This window comes from Nycticebus coucang, chromosome 1 (genome assembly GCF_027406575.1).
Source record: "Nycticebus coucang isolate mNycCou1 chromosome 1, mNycCou1.pri, whole genome shotgun sequence".
NCBI lineage: Eukaryota > Metazoa > Chordata > Mammalia > Primates > Lorisidae > Nycticebus > Nycticebus coucang.
The window spans coordinates 169,697,918-169,709,988 of NC_069780.1; the positions used below are offsets into that span (position 1 = coordinate 169,697,918).

Below are 12,071 nucleotides of genomic sequence, written 5' to 3' on the forward strand. Positions count from 1 at the left end.
GTTGTGTTAGCTAGTGCATGCTGATACGGTATTGGATCTCGGTGCATGACCATGGGAGGGCCGGCCTGGTCTTGTGAAGAGCCTCATCATTAAAAGCTGTTTGACGTCGAGAGCTGAAAGCACAGGAAGCCTTGCTCACGTGTCTTCCACCTTCGACTTGGCTGAGGCACTTTTGGTGGATCTATTTTAAGCTCTGATGAGGCCCTGACCTCATTGTTTTCTTCATACTCTGTGGTCTCTCTCGAGGTTGACCTGGTGACTGAGCCATCTTCCTGTATTTCCTTAGTGTTTCAGCTGGAGATAATTAATCCCTTGAACGATTAAAAAAAGCAAAACAAACAAAAAATCCCAGCACCATAATACATGTTTCTTTTGAGTATGTAAAACTCTTATTTTTATATTGAAAGCTAGAGTAAATTAATTTTGAACCAAAAGTAAACTTAAAGACCTCGTAGGAGATACCCAGAGGGAGATTCTGAGGGCAGAGATGGTTACCTGTTGGATGAGAAGAATATGCCATTTTTTTTGTTGTTGTTGTTGCAGAGTGTTTATACTTAGTTTTTCATTTCCCCCGTAGTCTTTTTTTCTTGTCCTCAAGCTTCTCTGCTCCCTAGACAGAAAGGAGCAGTTGAGCAGGAGATTTGCCCACACCCCTAGGAGACCCTGTGTTTTGGTGGAAGCCCAGCCAAGGCTTTTCTCTGGCTCCAGTGTGCCAGCCTTCCCAGACCACCCTTGCTGTTTATTTATTTTTAATTTTTTTATCCATTCTAAAAAAATCTGTTAGTGCCCTTCCTCTTTAAACAGCAGCCTTGGTGCTGCCTCTCTGTCTGGTCTTAGTCCTGTACAAAGAGATGAATACTTACCTATCTCCCAATCCTAAATCTTTTTGACTTTAAAGACAAGTTCTCTGTCTCCAGGCACTACAGCTTCTCACGTGGGCTGGATGCCCAGAGGGAACAGGACAGGTGACACATTGAGAGGAAATACTCTCAACTAAGAAAGAGAGGAAGCATTTTTTTCCCCCAGAAACCTCTGACCTCCTTTTTCCTCTCATCATGGAACCAGAATGAGAGTGGTCACACTTGGGGAGGTGACAGCACCTCTCGTGTTTGAGGAAGCGGCCTGGAAGCCCCTGGGCCAGGGAGACACCCTGCTGTCTCTTAGCAGTAACTTTGTTAGAAACGGCCCCTCATAGGAAGGTGGGTTCGGGGTCTGATCTGGGGCATGCTGAGGGCTTATTATGGTATCACTTCTGTGGAATGTCTTCGTGGGTCAGAATAATACAAACAATAACATCTATGCTTGAAAGTGCAGCTGAGATTATTACCACCTATTTGGAAGCTTCCGTTATTCCTAGTGAGAAGGCAGGGAAATGCCCCACAGGGAGGCGCCTCATCCATCTTGACTTCACCTGCTGACAGCAACTATTCTGCTTCCCAGTCTCCCCTACCTCTGTAGCCCCTGCTGGGCTGAAGATGGTGAAGTTCTGCAGTGCTGCGCTGTACTGTGTCTGTCCTTTGTAAATGGGGCTGGAGAGCTTTCAGTGTTTGCGTGCTGTATCTTTCTTGAGGTCTTTAAGGAGGACTTGTTTTGATTTCTCCCAGGTGAGCAACTGCTTTGCGAGGCCAGCACAGTTCTGAAATATGTCCAGGAAGATTCCTGTCAGCATGGGGTCTACGGGAGACTGGTCTGCACAGACTTCAAGATTGCTTTCTTGGGGGCTGATGAATCTACATTGGACAATGATGTATGTATGCGTTTGGCTGCCTTGGGGGCAGCAGTGCAGTTGTGGCTCTGTTAGTCTTTTCCTCAGCTTCTCAATTACTCTACCCCTGGCACAGAAATACAAAGGACAGAAGTCCTGTGTGCATTGGCTGAGTTTGGGAGCAATGCTGCCGTTGTGAATTTGTCTTTTCCCCAGCTTTATAATTTTGAAGGGCACACCATAAACACGAACAAAAGACAGAAGTCCTCTCATCACTGGCCTGCTGTCTGTCCTGCAGTATCTTAAGTGGTAGGACCATTTAGAGATTTCCCATCTGTGCTTCATGTCGTGCTGGCTTGCTTCGACCTCACAGATTGACGTTGTCAACTTTTTCTTAATTTTCTACTGTATTTCAGTGTGGTATATATCACTCATTGGAACCAAATATACTATTTCCCTATATATATACTTTTTTAAACTGAACTTTTCCTCAAATTCAGCAACTGAGTTCAATGATTAAAATGATGGTGAATGCAGCCATTGAATTTGGGTTCACTGTATGTTTAATCTTAACCTACGAAGTAGTAGCAGTGTCCTTGTAAGACTGGCCCCTCCTTAGGAGGAAGGAGCAGTCGAGTAAGGGAATTACCCACACCCCTAGGAGACTCCATGTGTTGGTGGAAGCCCTGCTAAGGCTTTTCTCTGGCTCCAGTGTGCCAGCCTTCCCAGACCACCCTTGCCGTTTAATTATTTATTTTTAATTTTTTTATCCATTCTCAAAAATCTGTTAGCACCCTTCCTCTTTAAACAGCAGCCTTGGTGCTGCCTCTCTGTCTGGTCTTGGTTCGTAGTCCTGTACAAAGACAGCATTTACCAGAAGTGTGCTTCTCCCCAGGTTTTCGTCGTAAAGCTGGCTTCAGGTAGCTGCCTTTTCACAGTGTGGAGAAGTGCTCATCCCTTCTCCACACTTCTCAAAGTGATCGTGTGTGGCATGTTGGGTTTGTCTGGGAGCAGCCCAGAAATAGCATGTTTTGGTCAAGTTTAAAAAGCAAATGCTCACACACCTCACTGCTCCCTTTCCTTAGGGATATGGCTGCATTCCCTCACTTTTCTTAACACATGAGTGGAGAACAATGATTTGCTCTGCCTGTAAAAGTAAAACAGTGCACAGAGAGGAGTCACAGTTGTTTTCTTTTGAATTTTTTAGGAAACTCAATTTAAGAATAAGCTTATAGGAGAAAATGACATTACACTTCACTGTGTTGATCAAATTTATGGAGGTAAGTTTTCCCTTGGAGTGTTACCAGCCTTTGAAAGTATAGCTGATAATGATGATAATAATTTTAGGCCCCTTTGTGATTTACTAATTTTTTTTCACATACGTTATCTTATTTAAATTAGTTTTATGGATGATAAAATTGAGATGTGAAGTGGCATGTTTGGGGTCACTTAGTTGGAGGAACTTGAACTTGGAACTCCACACAAAGCCATTATGATGTTGATTGTACTTGTTGCTATCGATGGTAGCTGTATAAGTTTTAGCTGATCTGATAAAGGTTTATTGTGTTGCATTAGGATATCTTTCCTGCTGACTAAACAAGCATCTCCTGCCAAGCCTCTCTCTGTTCCACTGCTCTATTTTTGTATTCAGGGCATCTTCACATGTCCTTCAGTAACCATTTATGATCTCAACACCAGGAGGCAGTGAGTGGTCCAAATTCTGAGACAGGGAGGGAGGTGTCAAAGGAGCCATAAAGCCAGAGGTTATCACCACAGCAGATCCCTAGCAATCTGCCCTCCATCTTTTTTTTTTTAAGAGACGGGGTCTCATTCTGTCTGGTTGGTCTGGAACCTCTGAGCTCAGGGCAATCCACCTACCTCAGCCTCCCATCCCCTCCGTCTTTTATAATCTCAGTTTTCAGAGCTGAGTTTTCTTTAGGGTCAGTGGAGTCAGTTCTGTTGACAATGGCCATTTTGCTTTGGCCATGTGTTTACTCCAGAGGAATGAATAACCCTTACTGCTCTCAGAAGCCAGGGCCCCTGCTGAAGACAGTCGCCCAGTAGGCAGACAGTACCTTTCCTCTTACTTTTGTATCCTTGGAAGTTAATAGTCTACCTTATGCTGGCCTCAGTGGCTCACACGTGTAATCCCAGCCCTGTGGGAAGCTGAGGTCAATTGCTTGTGCTCAGGAGTTCAAGACTTATCTGAGGGAGACTCATAAAAAAAGGAAAACCCCCGCCGGGCGCTGGGGTGAGTGCCTGTAATCCCAGCAGCTTCCTGAGGCTGAGGCAGCAGGATATCCAGAGCTCGAGTTTGAGGTTGCAGTGAGCTAAGATGCCATTGTACTCTGCTAAGGGCATAGGGTGGGACTCTGTCTCAACAACAACAACAACAACAACAACAACAAAAAACCCAAGGGGGAAAAAAATAGTCTGCCTTATTTCTTCAGCATTAATTTATTGCCATATAACAATTTCCCTTCCTGATTTCATCATTGATCCGTAGTGTTTGATGAGAAAAAAAAAACTCTGTTTGGACAATTGAAGAAGTACCCTGAGAGACTCATCATCCACTGCAAAGACCTGCGAGTGTTTCATTTCTGTCTGAGGTACACAAAGGAAGAAGAAGTCAAAAGGGTAACTACTTGCCTAGGTTGTATTTCCCATCAGGTTTTCCCATGAGTTGCAGTGTTTGCTTACATTGCATGAAAGTTGAGGGAGACCTTTCACTGTGTGAAGACGAAATTGGTTAGAATCCTATATTCTTTGATTAGAATATGAGGGGTAATTTGAGAAAGCATGCCTGTATATCATCTTGGCACACAGTACATTTAATCTTTCCATTCATGATGTTTTTATTCCCACAGTCACTAAATGGTGGGAGTGGGTAAACCAGGTCAGCAGGCAGTTGGGGAAAGGGAATAATGGACAGCTAAAAGTTTATCCCTCTTCCTCCACCTCTGACAGCCTTTCCAAAAGGTAGTAGTGGTGATTTCCAACTCCTTTAAAGAAACGAGTTTACCTCTGGGAGGTAGTGGTTGTGCGTGGAAAGAGGAGGTATACCAGGCAGTCAAAAAAGGCTAAGTCATCAGATACACTCTTGGAGATGCTCTTGGATTAAGTAAACTTAATCTCCTGGTTGCCACAGCAAGTTGAGATACATAACTGGGTGAACTCAGAAAGTGACTGATTCTATTTGATATTTGTTATAACTTCCAAGGTTTCTCTTAAGATATTGAAGGTCTCAAATTGGCTACTCTCATAGCAAATGTTTCAGGGGGAACCTAGTCAAAGGCCATTTCGTGTATATTGTCTTGGCTACAGTGAGTTATGGACACTTATAGATAACTGCTTACTTAGTATAATCATTAAGTTAGAATAATAAACAAGACTCAGGTATCTATTCTGAGGGGGCAGGAGTAGGGTAGATATGGAAATTTCTCTGAAAAGCCAAAAACTTCAGTTTGAATGATGGTTTTAGTCATCTGTCCAAATATATTTTTTTGGGGGGATAATGGATGAACAGTATGACAGATTGATTTCTTTCCCTCATTTTATAGAAGTTCTTAAAAGCCACAAGTCAATCAGAACTGCTAAGTGTCTTGTTATTATCTCTTATCAGCTGATCAGCTTTAAGTTTTTTTTTGCGGGGGATGGGAGGACAGGATCTTGCTCTGTCTCATGGGCTCGAGTGCAGTGGTGTCATCATAGCTTGCTGCAACCTCAAACTCCTAGCCTCAAGCAATCCTCCTGTCTCAGCCTCCCAGGTAGTTGGGACTCCCAGTGGTTCTCAACCTTCCTAATGCTGCGATCCTTTAATACAGTTCCTGTGGGTCTGTATTAAAGGTTAAGAACCGCTGGACTAAATGCATGCACCACCACACCTGGCTAACTTTTATATTTTTTGTAGAGACAGGATTCATTATGTTGCTCAAGCTCATTATCAGCTGCAAGTGTTTGATAAGCCAAATTTTCCAAGTACCTGACTTCATATGGTGCTTAAGGGTTTTAGCACTTGGTCTTTTTTTTTTTTTTTAAGACAGAGTCTCACTCTGTTGCCCTAGGTAGAGTGTTGTGGCTTCATAGCTTAAAGCAACCTCAAACTCTTGGGCTTGAGGAGTCCTTTTGCCTCAGTCCCAGTAGCTGGGACTACAACTGTATACTCAGCTATTTTTTCTATTTTTAATAGAGAGAGGGTCTCACTCTTGCTCAGGCTGGTCTCAAACTCCTGAGCTCAAGCAATCCACCAGCCTTAGCCTCCTAGTGTCCCAGGATTACAGGTGTGAGCCACGGTGCCCGGCCAACACTTTGCTTTTGAGAAATTAGATTAGGTTTTTAAAATTTCCATAGAAATTCAGAGTTTTTAAGAAACCTAACAAAACAGCTAGCATTCTCTTGCTTTGGCATTATTCAAGAGCTAACATTATTGATACAGACCTCTGTAAGAGTTAACATGTTGTTCATTAGAGCCCTAGACACCTGACTCTTACCTCTCTTAAGAGTTCATCTGTCAAAAGAATAACTACAGCCATTGGTTGGTTCTTTTCTAGATTGTCAGTGGCATAATTCATCATACTCAGGCTCCTAAACTGCTTAAACGATTGTTTCTGTTTTCCTATGCAACTGCTGCACAAAACAATACAGGTAAGTCTTTTCTGGGTTTCAACTTGACAGTAGGCCAGACCCTTCCAATTCTCACCTGAAACCAGTGTGGGGAGCCATCCATGGGTTGTTTTGGGATTTTTGCCTCTTTTCTCTAGCCGTTGGTGGTCTACATCACTTTTGTTTGAGTTATTCATGCAGAAGGTTTCTACTTTTTTTTCCCCTATGATCTTTGTTTTAATTTATTGTTAGGATTTGTTCAGGTGCTTCTTATGAAAGATAAAATCAATATATTATAACTGGGAATGTAAGACTGTTGTAGGCAGTGATTCTCAACCTTCCTAATGCCGTGATGTATTTTCGTTGTTACAAAGGGATTGCAACCCACAGGTTGAGAACCACTGCTAGAAAGACACGAAACTGAAACCAGTTTAAAATAACTGGCCTGTGCTTGTGTTCTTTTTCCACTTAATTATACTTGATTTTGTTTTGTTTGACTCTAGAGAATGTCTTGCATTCTAGAAGGCTTTAAAATATCCAGAACATGCTTTATAGCAAATATTTAGGGGGAAAGGGAGCAGTTGTACATAAGAAAAGAACATCAGAAAACTAGTTTGGTAAAAGAAAACCTAAGGTTCCAAATCTTTTTTTCTTCACTTTGCTGAAAAAGAAAGCAGTCTTTTAAGTAAGAAACTCTGGCCATATGAATTAGCCATTAACCATGCTTAGCATGGGACATGTTTTCACAGGTGGCTGTTTCATCTTTCTCTAGTTCTCTCTCTCTGTCTGTTCACTTGCTCTGCCTATTACTTTTAAGGTGAAGTTGATGTTTAGTGATCCTGAGTCTTATATGCTCTTTGTCAGGACAGTTGTGGCAGTTTCTTTTAAAAGGCACAAAATTTTGTAATAAATGTTTTTGGCATGCAGGGTTGTTTTGTTGCTATCTGCTCACTTACTGAACATTTATTGAATGCTTGCTGTAGGCCAGGCCTTGTGTTTATATGGAGGCAAACAGGACTAAATCCCTGCCCTCAAGGAATTTAAAGTCAAATGGGAGAGGCACCAGAGTGATGTGTCTTCTGATGGAAGTGCCCATCCTCTCTGGGTAATGGCAGACTATCAGTGGGAGAAGGCTGTGCCTTGGCTGGTAGTGGAGGAAGTAAGAGTATCCAATAGGCTTAGAGCAGTATTTGAGACAAAAGGATTGGCATGTTCGGAAATGGATATCTCAGAGAACATGTTGCATTTGGGGAATTGCAGTAATTAGTAGAAAAGATCGGTAGAAAAGGTGTCTATCCCATCTGAGTTCAAGTCTTGGCCCAGCTGCTTTCTCACTTGTGATCCAAGGGATGACACTTAATTCTTGGTGCCTCTGTCTTCTTGTTTTATTTTATTTATTTTTTTTTTTGTGAGACAGAGCCTCAAGCTGTCACCCTGGGTAGAGTGCTGTGGTGTCACAGCTCACAGCAACCTCTACCTCCTGGGCTTAAGCGATTCTCTTGCCTCAGCCTCCCAAGTAGCTGGGACTACAGGTGCCCACCACAATGCTGGCTATTTTTTTTTTGGTTGTAGTTGTCATTGTTGTTGTTTGGCAGGCCCAGGCTAGATTCAAACTTGCTAGCTATAGTGTCTGTGGCTGGTGCCTTAGCCGCATGAGCTACAAGCGCTGAGCCTATTTTCTTATTTTAGAAGACACCAGTACCTCCTGACCTTGAAGTCTTCAAGACCTTGAGTCTGTGAAGATTATAAATTGTTAAATGTATGACATAAGGGGGACAGTCATTAAATGAGACTTACTTGAGAGTAATACTGAATTTTTTTCAGGAAGAGTATGTTCAAAAAATTACACTGACATAAAATATACCTTGTATTCATAAAAGGCTGAACATAAAATTTGTTCCTTAAATTTGTCTTTGTGAATGACAGATCTTTTTCCTGTAGCTATATATCCAAGTGCTGATTAACTAGGCGCTAACTTATATCTGTGGCAACATGAGATACACAAATATGATTCTTTTGATTACTATAATTTATATAAACATTTACTGAGTGCACATTTGAAAAATCATCATCTATTTTTAGGAATTCTGTCTCTTCCTTATATTCTGATTCTTGTTCTGTACCTAACATAGGGCACTTTCTCAGGTTGCCAGCATGTTGGTCAGCATGCCAAGATTCTTACCTTGATTGACCCTGGCAGTTTTATTACCTTCTGGTGGCTTTTTGTGCCAGAGGCCCAGGATATATGTAGCATCTTTTATTCGATTTTAATTCCATCCTCATTACTCTCTCTTCCTTCCAACCCCTATATCTATCTATCTATATGTATATAGTTTTTTTTTTTTGAGAAGTAAGGGTTATGACTGACAGATGGTAATTGATGAATTAGCTTTTCATTGAATAGGAGTTTGTAAAAGTGGGTGGTTTGCAATCCGAATACCTTTAATTATTCCCTGCCTTAATTCACAAATAAATTTCAGCTGAGAGGTCCTGAATGCTTATTTATTACATGGCATTTTTGGGAAATACTTGCCTTTATTGCTAAGAGAATGGCATACTGACTGGGCGCCTGTAGCGCAGTGGTCAGGGTGCCAGCCACATACACCAGGGCTGGTGGGTTCAAACCCAGCCCAGGCCTGCTAAACAACAATGACAACAACAACAAAAATAGCCAGGCATTGTGGTGGGTGCCTGTAGTCCCAGATACTTGGGATGCTGAGGCAAGAGAATTGCTTAAGCCCAAGGGTTTGAGGTTGCTGTGAGCTGTGATGTCATGGCACTCTACCAAGGGCAAAATAGTGAGACGCTGTCTCAAAAATAAAATAAAAATAAAAATAGCTGGGCATTGTGGTGGGCACCTATAGTCCCAGCTACTGGGAGGCTGAGGCAAAGAGAATTGCTTAAGCCCAAGAGTTTGAGGTTTCTGTGAGCTGTGACGCCATGGTACTCTACCGAGAGCAACATGGTGAGACTCTGTCTCAAAAAAAAAAAAAGAAAGAAAGAAAGAAAATGGCCTACTGTGCTGAATGGTAGTATGTTATTACTTATGTCCAAGGGGAAATTTTATTTTTTGCATTAGCACTTTACGGAAATTTCCTTTATATCTGCTTGTGTTTGAATTCTAGTTCCACGATTGCCTACCCCTGTGACCTGGCTAAGTTACTTGACCTTTATGTGCCTCATCTATAAAATGAAGGAAATAATATTACCTATTGTATCATCTACCCTATAGGATTATGTTCATAAAACGTAATATGCGGCTCGGCACCCATAGCACAGTGGTTACAGCGCCAGCCACATGCACCGAGGGTGGTGGGTTGGAACCCACTAAGCTAAATAACTACAACAAAAAAAATAGCTGGGCATTGTGGCAGGCACCTGTAGTCCCAGCTACTTGGGATGCTGAGGCAAGAGAAGCACTTAAGCCCAAGAGTTTGAGGTTGCTGTGAGCTGTGATGCCACAGCACTCTACCAGGACAACATAGTGAGACTCTGTCTCAAAAAAAAAAATATGTAGTATGCTCAGAATATTACCTGGTACACTGTGCTGTATAAACATTAACTATTACCATCATTATTATTTTTGCTATGATCTGGTTTTATTAAAAGGAGCAGGTAGGCTAGTTTTATCACTATTTTTCCCAGAAGGTGTAGATTTTTTTTGTTTGTTTTTTGAGACAGTCTCAAGCTGTTACCCTGGGTAGAGTGCCATGGCATCACATGCTCACAGCAACCCCAAACTCTTGGGCTTAAGCAGTTTTCTTGCCTCAGCCTCCCAAGTAGCTGGGACTATAGGTGCCTACCACAACGCCTGGCTATTTTGTTGTTGTAGTTATTATCATTGTTGGGCAGGCACGGGCCGGATTCGAACCCACCAGCTTCTGCGTATGTGGCTGGCACCCTAGCTGCTAAGCTATAGGAGCCCTAGCCAGGTTTGAGTTTTTTAGATGTACAAAGGTTTAAACATACTTTGGTAGAAAATTTGTGTAAATACCCAAGACTATTTTGGTGCATGCCACCACCACCCCTATCCTCCACAAGCAGTGTTGTGACTTGGGAGAGGACCAAGGACATGTCTGCTATAACCTAGGCCAAATCCTAGTGGGTAGTTGCAGGGCTGGGTTAGGGGCAAAAGTACCCATCACCCTGATGCAGCCCTTGGCTAGCAGGCCCTGACCTTTACCATGACTGTCTGATCAGTTTGTGGCCTTTAGTAACCAGCTGTCACACTGGCCAATCCTCTTATAGGCAATGCATGATCAAACTGAAGGAGGATTTACATTCAAGAATCTGAGATGCTATTGACATCAGTTTGTCATCTTATGCACATATTGGTAGGGCTAAAAATATTTCAGCATTTTAGCATTTGTGCCAAGTCTGTCTTTTAATGCTTCACACAATCTTTTTGTGTTATATAAATTATCTCATGGTCAGATGACTGAAAATGGAGCTATAAATTACTCTTGCAAGGAATGGAACAAGAACAATCCATTTCCTACAGAATAAAAAGACACTCTTAGTCATAATTTTGGATTACTAACCAAGAAATGAAACAAAGTTAGGCTTAAGCCTTTATTTTGCTTAGATAAAAATTAGACTTAGTGGAGGAAAGTAGGACCTTAGGAGGGACTTTCACATAATGAAAATTCCAGCCTTCCTGAAAAGATTTGATTATCTTTTAAATTTTGTTTTGTTAGCTGCTAATCCCAAGAACCATACAGTAATGTTTGACACGCTGAAGGACTGGTGTTGGGAACTGGAGCGGACCAAAGGCAACATGAAGTACAAAGCAGTGAGTGTCAATGAAGGCTATAAAGTCTGTGAGAGGTAAGCTTTTAATGCGGGGCATGTGCCACACGGTTCACCCTTTTAAGTGTATGATCTTTTCTAGTGTATTCACAGGCTTGTGTAGTCACTATCACAGCCAATTTTAGAATATCTTCAGCATTCCCCCCCAACAAAAAGCCTTTCCTACCCACTAGTAATCACTTCCCATTTCCCCCTCAAAAACCTCTCTTGTCCTCCTCCCAAGCTCTGGCAACCGTTAATCTACTTTCTGTCTCTAGAATTGCCTGTTCTAGACGTTTCATATAAATGGAGTCATATAATATGTGGCCTTTTATGACTGACTTTGTTCACTTAGCATAATATTTTCAAAATTAATTCATGTTTTAGCATGTATCAGAATTTCATTTTTATTGACAAATTATATTTCATGGTATAATATTTTATTTATCCATTCATTAGTTGATGGGCAATTGGACTGTTTTCACTTTTTGGCTCTTTTGAATGTACTAATACAAACATTCGTATATAAATTCTTGTGTGAATATGTTTCTATTTCTCTTGGGTATATAAAGTAAGGATAGAATTGCCAAATCGTATGTTAATTCTGTGTTTAACTTTTTGAGGAACTGCCAGACTGTTTTCCTCAGAGACTACAGCATTTTACATTCCTACCAGCAGCGTGTGAGAGTTTCATTCTCCATATCAATACTGATATTAGAAAAAAAATTCTTAGTGTCTCTTAAATACTCAAAAGTGTGGCTCAGTGCCTGTAGCTCAGTGAGTAGGGCTCCAGCCACATGCACCAAAACTGGTGGGTTCAAGTCCAGCCTTGGCCTGCTAAACAACAATGACAACTGCAACTAGAAAATAGGCAGACGATGTAGCAGGTGCCTGTAGTCCCAGTTACTTGGGAGGCTGAGGCAAGAGAATCGCTCAAGCCCAAGACTTTGAGGTTGCTGTGACTCCTCGGCACTCC

General features: G+C 41.8%; 1 protein-coding gene across 1 annotated transcript in view; it reads left to right on the forward strand.

Annotated features, from left to right (window-relative positions):
• The window catches only part of MTMR12 (myotubularin related protein 12), a 99,240-nt gene that overhangs the window by 43,838 nt on the left and 43,331 nt on the right, over positions 1-12,071 (forward strand). The window contains exons 3-7 of the mRNA XM_053592610.1: positions 1,605-1,747; positions 2,913-2,985; positions 4,212-4,342; positions 6,256-6,349; positions 11,005-11,134. Coding sequence (XP_053448585.1) covers positions 1,605-1,747; positions 2,913-2,985; positions 4,212-4,342; positions 6,256-6,349; positions 11,005-11,134 — 571 coding nt within the window. The remainder of the gene's footprint in view (positions 1-1,604; positions 1,748-2,912; positions 2,986-4,211; positions 4,343-6,255; positions 6,350-11,004; positions 11,135-12,071) is intronic.